The following is a 14,636-nucleotide window of genomic DNA, read 5'->3' on the forward strand; positions in this document are numbered from 1 at the left end:
GTCATCGCTGGTCATCGCCTCTAGTCATTGTACACGCTTTTGGAAATTTTTGGTCATCGCCTCTGGTCATCGCCTTCCCTTTTTTACTCCGCTGGTCATCGCCTCTGGTCATTGCCTCCCCCTTTCTGTCACCGCTGGTCATCGCCCCTGGTCATCGCCTCCCCTTTTTTTTTCTCCGCTGGTCATCGCCTCTGGTCATTGCCTCTCCCTTTCGGTCACTACTGGTCATCGCCTTCCCCCCATTCTTGCAAATGCTCCCCCCACCACTGTTCCTTTTGGGAAAAATCTGGTCATTGACCAAATAAAGTTTTGGTCATTGTTTGGTCATTGTCATTTCACTTTTCCCTGCTTAAACGTGTCCGACATAGGTTTATGGCATCAACTCCTTCCTTCTCGCCTTAGTTTTCAAGATTATCGCCATGTGTCCGTTGCATTCTCACACTATCACATCCAACACTTGCTCGCACACCATGGCTCAAATTATACAGTGGACCTACAGGCAGGCCACTTGTCAAAAACTGCCGCACATAATTATGCATAGGCAACAACAGACTCGAATGCACTCTCTTCTGTAGCAATAGAAGAGTACTTTATTGCTTCAGAAATGTGGCATGATTTTCTTGGTATATTATCTTTGTTGTCATACTTTTACAACCTATCATTGAAATGTATTCACCACTCGTCAATTATAGGTGTCGGCCCTGGGCGTCATCTCTTTCTGGGTGCTATTCCGCAGGCGGAACAAGACCAAGTTGCTGCCTAGCATCGTAAATTCTTGGCAAACGTGGCTGCTGCAGAGAATGTGGCATTGCTTGAGATACAACACCGTTTGCAAGTGCAAAATGACTTAGACAGGCGCTAGTCAACAACCACTTCAACACCACTAGTACTTCCGCAAGGTACATCCTTTTTTTTCATCATCCTTACATGTAAAATCATAATTAATATTGCTCTCTACATAGGCACATCCATCACACTACAGATGCTTAACGCACTTGGTAAAGCCACTAACTCGCTGTCGCCTTCCTTCCGATCATTCGAACAGGCACAGCTTATCACCACCGTCATCTCCCAAAAATCTAGCATACTTACCATCCAACCCACAGGCTCTGGTAAGTCCCTGCTATTCCTTGTCCCTGCACTCGTCGAGTCACATTTGACAACAGTCGTCGTTGTCCCACTTGTCGCACTTTTGGCCGATATGAAACGCCGGATTCAGCAAGCTGGGTTGTCTGTAATAGAATATACTCCGGATATCACTATACAGCACCCCTTACCCAACATCATCATCGTCCAAGTTGAACATACTAGCAGTCAACGGTTTCTCAACATTGTGCAGCAAATCAACGACCATAATCAGCTAGCCCGAGTCATAATTGATGAGGTGCATACAGCAATCACATGGCATTCATTCTGTCCGGCATTATATACACTCCTTTTCCTCCGTTCACTCACCGTTCCATTCCTTCTTTTATCCGCAACAATTCCACTATCATTCGAATCCGACTTATGTGACATGTTTGGCGCAGACCTTTTAATTATACGACAGCCGTCAATGCGGGTACTGCATTACCATATTAATAAGAAAAATATTGTTATTTATTATAAAAACAATAATATTTTTATATTCATATAAAATTTTCATCTCTAATCTCTCCGACTATTATCCGCTAAAAGCGGATTATTTATCAAAATCTATGATTTTGTATATTGTTTAAAGATTTTGAAAAAATCAAGTCTCAAAAATAATAAAGCGGATATTATCCGCTAATAATATTTTAATTATATGATAAGAATAAGATGCGGAAATATTTCCGCAAATATATCGGGGATATTAGAAGAGAATAATTTTTTAAAATTTTCTAATTTACTTAAATAGAATAATAAAAATAGAAGTTTTTGGAAAAAACAAACCTTTAGGTTTCATTTTTAATTTTTATAAATAATATGATAAAAATCCAATCTCAGGATTATATTTTTTGATTTTTTGATTTTTTAAAAAGTAATATGGAAATATAAAAATATAAATTCTAGAATTTAATTTTTAATATTTCTTAAATGAGAAAATAAAATAAATATAATTTGAAAATTAATATAAATATTTAATGATAAAGCTTCCAGTAGGGAGCATTTATCTATTAATATTTATTATTATTTTCTGTCAGTTAGAAAAGGTTAACATAATATATAGGATTTGTATCGCCCTAATGACATGAATATATATATAATCTAGGCTATACTCTCGGTATTGTATTATCCCTATATTCTATTAATATTCTATGATAATAGCAAAAGTTTATTTATTATATCTTTGAAATTTATAATTCCATTTACAATTATTTTTTTTCTTTTTCTTTTTTAATCATCTTTTTAATTGTCTTTTTATTTACCCTATTAATAAAATTATTATTATTTTTCTCTTTACTTATCTGATCAACCTTATCAACCTTATTAACCTTATTAACTTTTTTAACTTTTCCATTTGTTTTTTTAGGTGTATGAAGTTTATTATGTTTGCTACAAAGAAAATCAGACTTAGCACCATTAAGATTTGTTTTTATTTTTCTATGACACATAAAACCTTTATTCTTACCTCTTTGATGTATGAAAGTACAAACATTATTACTTGTATTAATATACCAAAAGTAATTAGTTTTAACTTCATCGATTTTTTCCATTATTTTATTTTCCATTATTTTTTTTTATTTTCTATTTTTTCTACTAGCATTTTATCTTCAAAATAATTATGCATAACCTGATACATTAGTTTTTTAACAGAATTAATCATGGTAGGTCTGCATATAAGTAATTCGTTATTAAGAATAACCATTTTAAATTTTATTCTAAATGCCAAGAAATATAATGAGTATTTATTTTTATATAAAAAAAAATTCAATTTTGTAATTAATTTAAATTTTTATTACCAATAAAAAACTTACTACTAATTGTTTTTATATAAAAACAGTTGGTAATGCATATGCGCCAATGCGACCAAACCTCTGTTATCAAATTATCAACACCACCAATCCACAAGCTGCAGCCATATCACACCTACAAGCTCAGTATTCACCATCATCATCACCGTTATCCACCATCATCTACTGCTCTGCAGTAGATGCAACAACATCTATCAGTAACAAGCTTAAACAAGCATTACCGTACTACAGTACACAAATATCTTACTTCCACCGTAATCTTTCGGTAGACGAAAAACATAAACGAACAACTGCCTTTGTTTCCGGTGAGCTAAAAATCATGGTTGCAACAAGTGCATTCGGTGCTGGCATCGATTGCTCAACCATTGATACAATCATCCACCTTGGCGGCTCTGCATCAATCCTTGATTATGCACAAGAAACTGGTCGCACTGGTCGCAATGGTTCTCCTGCTCGGTGTCTGTACTTTGTTGACGTTGAACGCCAAAAAAGACAGATACAAAGTCTCAAGAGGGTAAACCGGCATCTATCTCCGTGGCAAGCATTTAATGATGTCATTTTGGCATCAAAGTGCATCCGGCAGATACTTGCAGAGTCTTTAGACTCTCAAGTTACCAACTGCTTTAGGTACGGTAATGTCGAGCTTTGCTCATATTGCCAAAAAGTCAAAGGTATACACACAGTTTCGTTTTACTATTCAATTATTAGATACTTAAGCTTCTAACCTATTTGTAGATTCTCCTCTCCCTCCTTCTACTACTGTCCGCCCCTCAACCGATTGTATTATCGATCATATACCACCATCAATTGTATGTATACACAAAGTCATCTTTGCTATTATTCTGTCAGCATTTTGTACTAAACTATACACCTTTCCTTAGCCGACACCAATTGACGCATATCTTGGTCTTTCTCGAAAGAGAAAGTACATATCGGATGCTGACAACTTCAAGTCAGTTATGATGATAGCCAAGGATCACTGCATACCTTGCTTATTCACTTTTAGCATAGCTGAAAGTGAGCATGCAACCTCTCCCCAGTGTATTGCTCATATTGGTCAATGTTTCCGTTGTTTTGGTGACCACTATGTATCGAATCCTGCATATGTCAAGCCAGTAAGGGATGGCTTCTGTAAGAAATGCCTTGTGCCCAATCAGTGGAACCAAACCATCTTCCATGATGGTAACTGGTCAAACTGCAGTGGTACCTATGAGGACCTGCTATACCGTCTCTGCTGGGCAGCCTATCGGCGTAAGCCCCAATTTATCCGCCAAGCTGGTTTCAAAGAAAGTTACCTTCAAGCAATTGAAATTCAACAAGATTTTGCATACTGGCTTATAGCTGCTGGCCCCCACACATATCCCAATAATGCCATGCATCTAGGCCATATCATTCTATCACACTTCTTTGTTACATAAAACATTTACCTCTCTGCTCTCCTCTTTTTATCTCTTTACACATACTTTTTCTTCTCCCCTTCTCTTTTTTATTATACTATATCTCCCTTATCTCTATTTTCTCTTTTTCTTCTTGATTGCCACCCCCTTTTCTCTTATTTTTTAAAATATATCATACTTCTTTATAGATCGATTTACACATAAAAAGGGTGTTCTAGTGCTAAGTGTTTGACTTTGTCCAAAAATGATACTTGATATCATTTATATAGATATGATACAAATGCAAATCAACTACTTGAAGCTGCCATATAGCTATTTATTATATTTTTCAGGTCGAATGTTTTCCCTCAAATTCTGCTGAAAAAATGACGATTGTCATTTGAACGTACATGTATGTATACTGATCCCACTGCTTAAAGGGGCCAAAGATTCAACCTCAAAATCCACCTAGTCTACATAAGAGTATACTATATATTCAATAGTAAATTTGTCATATCACTATCATGTATTAAGTAACTAAAGTTTTGCATCATAATAAATCGTGTTCCTGAGCCGTTTCTGATGCTAAATATCTAAAAATATTATGGAGTCCACCTGGGGTCTACCTAGGTGGACTGGGTAGACTTAGTAGAGTACACCTTCTGCTCAATAGTAAATAGCTTATATCTCCGCAATGTACTAATTAAGTAAGGCTTTTCATCATACTAAATCGTGATCCTGGGCCTTTTTTAATGCCAAATATCCAAAAATATTTTGGAGTCCACCTGGGGTCTACCTGGGTGGACTAGGTGGACTTGGTAGAGTATACCTTATGCTCAACAGTAAATAGCTTATATCTCCGCAATGTATTAATTAAGTAAGGCTTTTCATCATAATAAATCGTGTTCCTGGGCCTTTTCTGATGCCAAATATCTAGGTGGACTGGACCTACTAAGTAATTGCCGTGGCAACTCTATAAGCGAGAATGTCCGGGAAATCGAGCTGGCCGACATATATACCATTCCATTGGAAAATGAAGGCCCTACTCCAGATATCGAGTGCCCCTGTTTGGTTTTGCTGCTGGACCATGGAAAGACAAACCAATTCGGTAAAATCCAGCACGGATCCGCCATCTGCTGTGCACATGTCGAAACCTGTCTTTGGATGGCCCTCGGCCTGTATTTCTTCTGTCGTTGGCATGTTGAAGGCGAGGAATTCCCAGATATGTCGCGCCCACAATCCTAGTATAACATCAAGCTATGCAAGACCGACAATGGCGATCTCACCAAGAACATTACCCAGCCTGCGCATTACAAGGCTCTGTCTAAGGCTTTCGAAGCATGTAGGATCAACTCAACAGCCATTACACATGCTGGTAGAAAATCCGGTAGTAAAATGGCAGATCTGGGTGAAGCTGGTGATTCGGCAATTCGACGTGCTGGAAGATGGACCACTGACTCCATGGAGGGATCGTACTTGACCAACTTACCACAGCGATTATTGCGTGCGATGGCAGCTTTCGATGCCAACGGTAAAAATTTCTGGCTACCGCGCGATAGCGTTCAGCCTTGAGAAGCTTTGCTCTGTAAAGTTTTCCCGTAGATTGAAGAGTGGCAAGAAAAGATCGATCAAGGACTAGGAGACAAAAGTGTTGCGGCAGACAGATTCCTTCAGATGCTGCGTGTTCTTCGAAGGACCTTTTTGCAAGAATCAGTATTAATGATGGAGCGATACCCAGATTTATCTGTTTGGAAGCAGCCTCTGTTCAGCGATCAAGATTATTTGGATTTCAAACTGTGTAAGTAATTGAAATATCATTAAAGAGGTTATTACATGGTGCGATTATATATATATGAGTTATTTACCAATCGTACCTTGATTATTTTTAGTATGTTGAAGACTGCCATTGAAACGGCACCACCACCCGAGGAGCTCACTTTGCAGAAGTCAATGCCAGCTTTGCACAATTACATGCGCGAAATGTATCGCGATCTTTCATAGAAACTAGCTGTCCTTTCTCGAACGGTCGAAGAACAAAATAGAACCATGAATCAATTCATGGGTGATCTGGCAAACGGACGACTGACTATCACGGTGCAATGGAACGCACAACAGCAATCGCAGGTAGCTGCACTTTCTACAACAGCATCAACATCACATCCTACCTTTGCCGCCTCTCCTACATCATCATCCCATCCCGCTTTTGACCAATCCGCCACTAATGCCGCTTCAACTACCACTGCATCATCATCTTGTCCTATCCCTGCTAACTCGCCTGCATCTCCACCAAATACAACCATGGTAGCCCCGGCCACGACATCCTCAAGCAGCCAAATGCCAAAGTACAGGATGAGCGAAAACGTCACGAACATCCCGGATTTACACCGCGAATAGCATTATGGGCTATCCAGAAAACCTGCCATCAAAAAGTTGGAGGCTGATTACGGGAAAAAATGGCGTGGAGACAAGGCAAAATGGGTGTATCGCAGGCAACAAATAGTAAAAGGTATCGACGCGTTTATCGAGTGCCATGGTTTACAGCAGGATGAGCAGCGTGCTTTGGCTATATTAGAATACTGGCGAAAGCACCCAAAGGCTGAATGGTGTGCTGGAGGAGTCATAAAACCGAAATCCCTGGATTGGATAAGCAAGAATGTTAAGTTGTGGGAACAAGTAGACAAAGTAGATTTCTAAATGTCAATAAATCTGTCATGCCAATATTTAGTTTGTTGTATTCTATGTATTCTATAAAAATCAAGAAAGAACACTTTTCTTTGAGAGTGATACAGTAGAAAGAATAACAATTTATTTTTTCATGAACAGAAAAAATCGATTAGTCTAATTATTACCATGATCGATCAGATTGATCAATGTATACGAAGGTCATTCAAAAAGCATCGATCATGCACGTCCTCCGACAAGACACAAGAGCTCAATGCTGGTTAAGTGAGTAAAATGGCTGAGGACCTCAGGGTTAAAAATGCACTTATTAGCTCGGTTATTGGGGTTTTTTTATAAGAAAAAACCCCGGAATTTTCAAGACCCGCTGGACCTGTGAGGACTTCAGCGGACCCACGGTAAAAATAAGTTACTGTCCTTTTTCCATCTGCCTGCCGCCATTAATAATTGAATGCCAATGCTGTTTAAAAAAAAAGCACAAAGTCCCTTAGCTGTTGTTGTGGGCCACCCTTGTTAATATGGAGGCCACTCTGCTAGCTTTGAAAAAAATTGGGGGAGGGGTGGTTTAATGTGGACTCTATAAGGGAGTTGTCTTCGAAGTCATCTTTTACACTCTCTTTATTCTTGACACCTCTATTTCTATTGGCTACGGAACTGACCCACCAAAAGGGTTCGACACAACAAAATTTAAAACCATAATCCATTAAATATGGGAGTAACTTTGCCTTCTAACAGAATCGAACTGTTGACCTTCTGCTTACTAGGCAGACGCTCTGCCAACTGAGCCAAGAAGGCGGAGACATCTGCAAAGCATTGCGTGTGATACGGAACACTGTGGTATCTACAGGATTCCACTAGAGTTAAAACCCGATTTCAGAGTGCTTTCAGTGTACTCTGAAATTTTTCTTTCAATGTGCTTTCAATGTGCTTTCAGTGTGCTTTTAGTGAGAATTTACTTTCAGAGCGCTTTCAGTGCGCTTTCAGAGCCGTGATGCAGCAAATAAATTAAAATTGGCTCCCCCACTAAAATCCTTCTCCCCTAAAACCATCTGGGATGACCCCTTTTTTACACCACCTGGACTGCTGTGCTTCTTCCCACTCTGAGACTTTTACTGCCACTATGCTTGTCTCCACCACTTTGCTTTCTTCTCCTTTTTTTTTGTTTTTCAACCCTTTTTTGTTCGTCCCCTCGATGCTTATTGAAGCCTGAAGTGGTAGGAAAGGTTGGAAGAGTCGATCTGGAAATGTATTCTCGGTATATACATGATAAGATAGATAGCTAAAGATATGACTATAATGCCGCTTAATGGAATGCTTAGTAGCGCTTCCATAACTTAGGCGATGGTCGATCATGGTTTTTTTTTGCCAATTACTAAATCAAAATTCTTCAAAATTTTTATTTATTTGACCATCTACAAGTTTCTTGATTCGCCATCGCATTAGATTCCTTCAAAATGCTTTTCAAATCTGAAGTGATTTCCATAATTCAAAACTTCTTTTTTATTTTATTCTCTACTACAACTATAGCAGTGTGAAGCCAAAAAATAAAAAGACCAAGACCTGACCTGGGGTATTATGCTTCTAAGAGTAGATTACTTTTATTTTTTGTGGTAAATATGTAAGAGCACAGCTATTGTCTATTTGAATAGGGGTAACAACAATGCCGGAATGGAGCCTCCCCAAAGGAACGACACACTGCCACATATACGGTTCGACTTCTAAATGGTAGATGTCCATGCCTAGCATCCTAAACGACTCAAAGACTTGCGTATTTGGTTGTAGGTACTCAACAAAAGCAAAAACGAACTGGCAGAAATTACCGTCGGTGGGATTGCGCAGGTTGTAGACAAAGAAATATAAAATGCGCCCAGGACGAACGATCGCTTCAGTATGAACTTGAGTACTTGGGCAAATGACTCGGATATAGGTGCTGGTGTTGATGTGGTGAGACAATTCAGAAATGAATGTTTGGCCCAGGAGATCGACTTTTGCAAATTTGTAGAGGTGATCGCTGATGCTGGCGAGTGACACAAAATTCATGTCTAGAAACATCGATTGGTAATACTCGACAAGACAGTGGTAGTGGCGCATATCCAAGTACACCTTTTTGCCCATCTTGAGGGGAAGACATGATGGTGGCAGCGGCTCCCAACTAACTACGCTTACTCCCGCGGCATAGTCGAAATCCGATTGATTCAAGAACAGCTGACAATCGTAATGCTCTTGCATGGCTTCTGATTGTGGCAGCAACAGCTCAGCAATCTGTCTGGCAATCGTGCTATTGCCGCACTGCTCGACCACGACTCGTCGGACCATGTCATCAGCGAACACGACACTTAAGAACTTCTTCATGTACGTAAGCTCGAAATGGTCTTTTTGGTTGGTGTGCTGGTTCTTGATGATCTTGTTGAACCGCTCAAAGCTGAATACCTACATGTTATAGCAGCTGCCAACATTGAGTACCATGTCGCGAAGGTGAACATGCAAATGCATATTTGGCGTGACTTGATCTCTAGAGTACAATCTTGAAAAGTCGCGGCCAAATTTGAGCAGCAGTTGGTGGGCTTCCTCGTTTTCGGCGATGGTGATGGATGGCTTACACAGGAGACGTGCTGCTGCGACAAAGAGCAACCAGTGTGCCATCTTTTCTCCAAGCAATCTTCCCTTCAACAACGACGGCGAGAGTGCAACAGTCCACGACCTCCATTCATCTGACGTCATTCCAGCAAATCCAGTTGCAATACAGCCGCGAGCGATGCTGTATGATGGGGGCACCACCATCTTTTCGAGGCAACTCTCCATATCGATCAAATGCTCCTTGGTCAAGGTTCCATCATCTTTCCATATGGTGGTCATGCGCTCGGCTGTCCCACAGAACATGTTGTGCATACAGTCGACTATTGTCTGCGAAACGGGATCAAAGTATAGAAGACGATGCAATTCGGATCAGTGTGTTCCATTTGACTTCTCCAACTGTGTCCTTTCGGTAGCTGTTTTTGCTGCCTTCCAAGCTTTTGCGTCTGCCAAGTTCTTTGCCTTTGTCCGCAATCTCCAAGGAAAGTCAAAGTTGGAGTAATCGCGCAGCCTTGGAATCTCTGCTTGCGATGGCCAGGAAATGTCGCAATGGTTACATCTGTAGAATGAGTTTGGACCTGTAAAGCCAGAAACCTTTCTTGAAGCCAGTATGTCCGATGAGTATTAATCCATAACAATTAAATCTACTATAAACAGTGATTTAATTTTAGTTAAGGATTATACTGTCAAGCGTCTACTTTTTTTTTGTATTTCATCAAAAAAAAATGTGACTAATAGGCGTCGATCCAGTAGGTCTAGCCTAGGATTAATCATTAGAAAATGTTATAACCTTTAAAGTTTAAACATGTTTATAAGGTTTAAAAATTCGTATACGAATTAAAAAGTTTTAAAAAAAAAGATATAAAAAAAATAAAAGTTAAAACCTTTAAAACAAATATCTTTAAAAGGATAATCCTTTCCTAAACCATTGTACAAGTTTTATCAATGAAACCTATTTTAATTTATATTATAAGGATTGGTCCTCGATGCTACGAACAATAGAGCTGCTCGCACTTTGACCAAGGAGCCGTCATCAATAACCATATCTTTGCTATGATATAAATGTAACAGATCGTCGACCATTGGATGCAGGAAATTATTGATTTGCTCTATCAGTATAAAAAGGAAAGGGAATCAGATCACACATGCAAGACTCCAGAATCAACGAGCAAAAAGATAAGCAACAGTATAATCGAAATGGTACCTTTGGAGCTTTTGTGGGGTCCTGGTGCTATACTGACTAATATGAAATTTGATGACTTGAATCGTACAGATCTTGGTAGGTTATTGTTTGTCATATACAGGGCACCAACAGAATACGAAGTCTGCTTATCGAATGACTGGAACCAATCGACATTGAGCGTCAATATAAGTAAGTGTTGATTTCCGACACATCCAACGAATGATACAGGGTTTTCTGCTGTGGATTCTGGCGCCATTATCGACCACCATTTGCGACCATCATATACATCATCCAAAGAATTTGATCGTGGGGTTCGCTTCCTCCAGTACTCGAGTTTTTCGCCGAATCCTGGTCTATGCATCATAATTGCAAGGCTTGCTGACACAGGATGATACATATACACTTTGGGAGGTACAAGGTTTCTGTTTCTCAAATGAAACAAGTTTATGCCGCACCAGGCTCGGTGTGCTGTCATTGGATGGTGTGGGAACTTCTGGAACGAGCATTTCAAGTCGGTAGGTATATGCTCATTAGGATAGGGGCAGTGGCAGCTGGGACATACAACGATTGCTTGACTGCATTCCAAGAGCTCGTTAAGACCGGATATGTGGCGTACAGTAGCCATTGACTATAGGATACTTATTGGAATGTAGAGACCTGCGAAAACGACAGATAGAAAATGGAGGAGCAGCTCACCACCAGCCCTACTCAAATAGCGATCTTGGAACAAGGCCAGGAAAAGGTAAGACATGATAATAAAGTCGGATGGCCGTGTATTATCTGTGCAAAACATAGTGTATGAGATACTAATAATTTGAATTTCGTGCTACTATCGTTAGTTTATACGAGAACATAAATTTACCATTGGTGTTTTTGTCCTCTTCTCCCTCAACAGTAATGTCGAAACTGATAGTAGTGGTTGCAGCAAGTCAATCGTGCTTGTAGCTTGGCCGCTGGTCTCACTTAAGCTTGAATCAAGCTGCATTGGTGTTGCTAATGGGTCAAATAACAATAACGTTAATGGTCTGATCGTCGGTACTAGCACCGAACAACCCAAGACATTCCCACTCTGAAGACAAATGGCAACTTACAACTTTCACTAGTGCTTAGCTGATCTGAATAGAGTAGCTGGAGGCTTGAACGACCTTCCTACCATACAGAAACTATAAGGAAGCACTGCGCGGGAGTGGGCAAATAACACAGTAGACAAGTGGGCTATTTTCGAAAATATTTAGTTAGGGGAAAGCATACATCCTGCACCCCCCACTAGGCAAAGTGGGGAAGAATCAGGTAGTAGATAAGTACCTGATTCTTCGTTGAAACTTCTTTCCTGAAGGAATCAGGTACCTGATACCTACAACCATATAAACCGGGGATTATGCATATATAGCTATTTTTAATGGCGATAGTGGGGGTGCAATATGCAGTCAGTATGCATAGTAATGATAAGTAATGGATAAATAAACAACGATCAATATAGATTGATTAAAAAATTGAAGCGACGATACTGCATGCATTGTTTTGTTTTAGAAAAAACGTAATCATATTGTATAGGTGGAAAAGGATTTTTTATTTGATAATTTTCAGCAACGACAATAATGACAACAGTACTATATAAAAATATACGGTAGAACTATTATAGAAAGGGGAGCAGAGGTATAAAACGACAACAGTAGTACTATGTAGCTGCATAATAGGGTGCATAGGGAGAGGAACACGGCCGCGTGGTAATGCTGACGGCAATGGTGAAGAAGATTGAGAAGAAGTACTGACCTATAAGAACATTAGAGCGATGGGAAGGAGAAAGTTAATGACTGGAAAACTGCAAGCAGGAGGAAGAAAGTAGGAGAGCACAACTATTACTGACCTTTTTTGTAAAACTGAGAGGAGACAGACGTTCCTACCCCAGTTAAGAATAGAAAGGAAGAAACCACCTAATGGGGACCAGTTGAGGTTATAATGATTATGCTCTAGTTTAAGTGAATGAACAATATCTATAATTTTTGTTATAAACAACAAAATTATAATATTTTTCTATTCTAGTCAAGCTCCAGAATCAAAGATTCTGTCGGGCGTCAACCTAAAGGTCTAGCCTGGTTTTTCCAAAACATAATAGTTGAGATTAATCCTAGTGGTTGAGAAATTATTTTTTTTAAACAAAAAATTAATTTCATGATTTATTATAATCACTTTAAAATTATATTACTTATAATTTTTTACATATTTATAATTGCACTAAAAACATAACACTAAGGGCTACCCCCCTTATATATTTAATTAACAAAACCTTTTTTAAAACAACTGTTAAAAATTAATACCCATATATCACTGAACTGGCCTACAACAGGCATCCGCCTTCTCCATTGCTCGATCTTGCTTTCGAAGCCATCCCGTAAGAAGAATCGTTTTAAGGTGTGCTGCAATGGATTGTATGCGTATTGTTTAATAGGCATACGGCGGCTAATATGAGTATTAGATAGTAGCTTCAGCAATAGGGTGCCGCAAGCAGTACCATCTATGTGTCGATTAGGTTGCATGCATGTTTCTGGACCAGGAAAAAGATAAGACCGTGGCAGGTAGGGCAAGAACTGTACATCCGCATATCCTCAGTTAGCCTATTGAAGCCGATCCAGTTCTTCAAACTAACAATAGTCTGTGGGATTTGTTGAGCGAATGGCGTCACCAGCAAAACTGCCGATCAAGACCGAAATAAAGCTGAGGAGGAGGACTGCTGCCCGCTCTGATATATGATGCAATTGGAACAAGACAAGGAATGCAAAGACATATATCAATGGTTGTGGAAGATGGTCCAATGGATCGTTGTTGATGGGTAGGTGTATTTCTTAATCTACATTTTATGTCTGTTATTAACTTTGTTTATGCCGATTCTAATGTTTTCTTCATGCACCCATATCTTATTTTTCAAGCAGCAGTGTACCTTCTTGTTCGTCAACTACTGTGTCAAACTCTATATCAATTGCTGGATTGACGTCGTTCTCACCTATGGGCCCTGCAAGAGGCTCTACAGGGATATCGAAAACTTGGACTCGAGCAGTTCTTGCAAATCCACATACTGTGCTACTAGTTCTTGGACGTTGACTGTATTGGCGCCACCATTGCTAAGATCTGTTAGTCCCTCTTCGCCATTGTCGGAATGCTCGACATATTCGTCTTCTACTACGCACCAAATTTATCTGCATGTTAGCTGAACGTTCGTCTAGGCGAGAACTAATGTATAAGTAGGTAAATAATATCAACATACCGCCATCTGTAGCCTTTGGAGCTTGATCAGTTTCTGCAACACCATCAACAGCTTCACCTATTGATGTATCACCATCTGGTCCATGCATATTATATTAGAGTCCTGCATTTTCTCGTTCTCTCAGTAACACCACAGCATCACAACACAGCCATACCATTAATTTCATGTTGAGCAGCAGCAACAGAGAATATGGCGTGGTTTACACCTTCGACCTGATGATGGTTAGACTGGCTTAGAGTGACAAAGTCGTATCCCATTACTAGATACTGGCGGCTACACAGTTGGCAAAAGCACATCATAGTGGAACCTGTTCTATTGGCATTGGGATGCGACATGTTGGAAGGGAATCGAATAAGGTGAGTGTGACAGAGTATGATGGTTAATAGATAATACTTTTTCTTCTTCACTCTGCTTTTATATATCGATTTTATTTTTCATCGGTCAAATCAAATATACAAGTTAATGTATCAAATATACAAGATAATGTGTCGAACTACAAGTATGAAATAATCACTTCTTTATTAATGCTGCTTAGCAATGAGTGTCTATGAGCCTCATGGCTATGTGTTCTCTTACAATAGATATTAACTACTTCTTGAACGTGAAGAATGAGCTGCATAAAAAAT

The 14,636-nt window shown here is 39.3% G+C and overlaps 2 protein-coding genes and 1 non-coding gene across 3 annotated transcripts; 1 reads left to right on the plus strand and 2 right to left on the minus strand.

Annotated features, from left to right (window-relative positions):
• Positions 1-251: 251 nt before the first annotated feature.
• BDB00DRAFT_860444 (P-loop containing nucleoside triphosphate hydrolase protein) lies at positions 252-4,678 on the plus strand (the record flags this gene model as incomplete). The annotated part of the gene is given in 12 exon segments (XM_053126001.1): positions 252-289; positions 403-487; positions 542-623; positions 693-751; positions 764-835; positions 863-899; positions 963-1,561; positions 2,170-2,174; positions 2,495-2,496; positions 2,966-3,607; positions 3,672-3,745; positions 3,818-4,678. The coding sequence occupies 12 exon segments, from the start codon at positions 252-254 to the stop codon at positions 4,352-4,354; spliced, it is 2,232 nt and encodes a 743-aa protein (XP_052972690.1). The 3' UTR covers positions 4,355-4,678.
• Positions 4,679-7,713: 3,035 nt separating this feature from the next.
• On the minus strand, positions 7,714-7,786 carry BDB00DRAFT_t136. The gene has a single exon. It is a non-coding gene; the product is annotated as a tRNA-Thr (tRNA).
• Positions 7,787-13,770: 5,984 nt separating this feature from the next.
• Positions 13,771-14,267, minus strand: BDB00DRAFT_879720 (uncharacterized protein; the record flags this gene model as incomplete). Its single annotated transcript, XM_053127904.1, has 3 exons — positions 13,771-13,925; positions 14,011-14,067; positions 14,165-14,267. 3 exons carry the CDS (start codon positions 14,265-14,267, stop codon positions 13,771-13,773), a joined length of 315 nt encoding a protein of 104 aa, XP_052972691.1.
• Positions 14,268-14,636: the final 369 nt, after the last annotated feature.

The sequence above is a fragment of the Zychaea mexicana genome (genome assembly GCF_025766255.1).
Source record: "Zychaea mexicana strain RSA 1403 chromosome Unknown BDB00scaffold_188, whole genome shotgun sequence".
NCBI classification, from domain to species: Eukaryota; Fungi; Mucoromycota; class Mucoromycetes; order Mucorales; family Lichtheimiaceae; genus Zychaea; species Zychaea mexicana.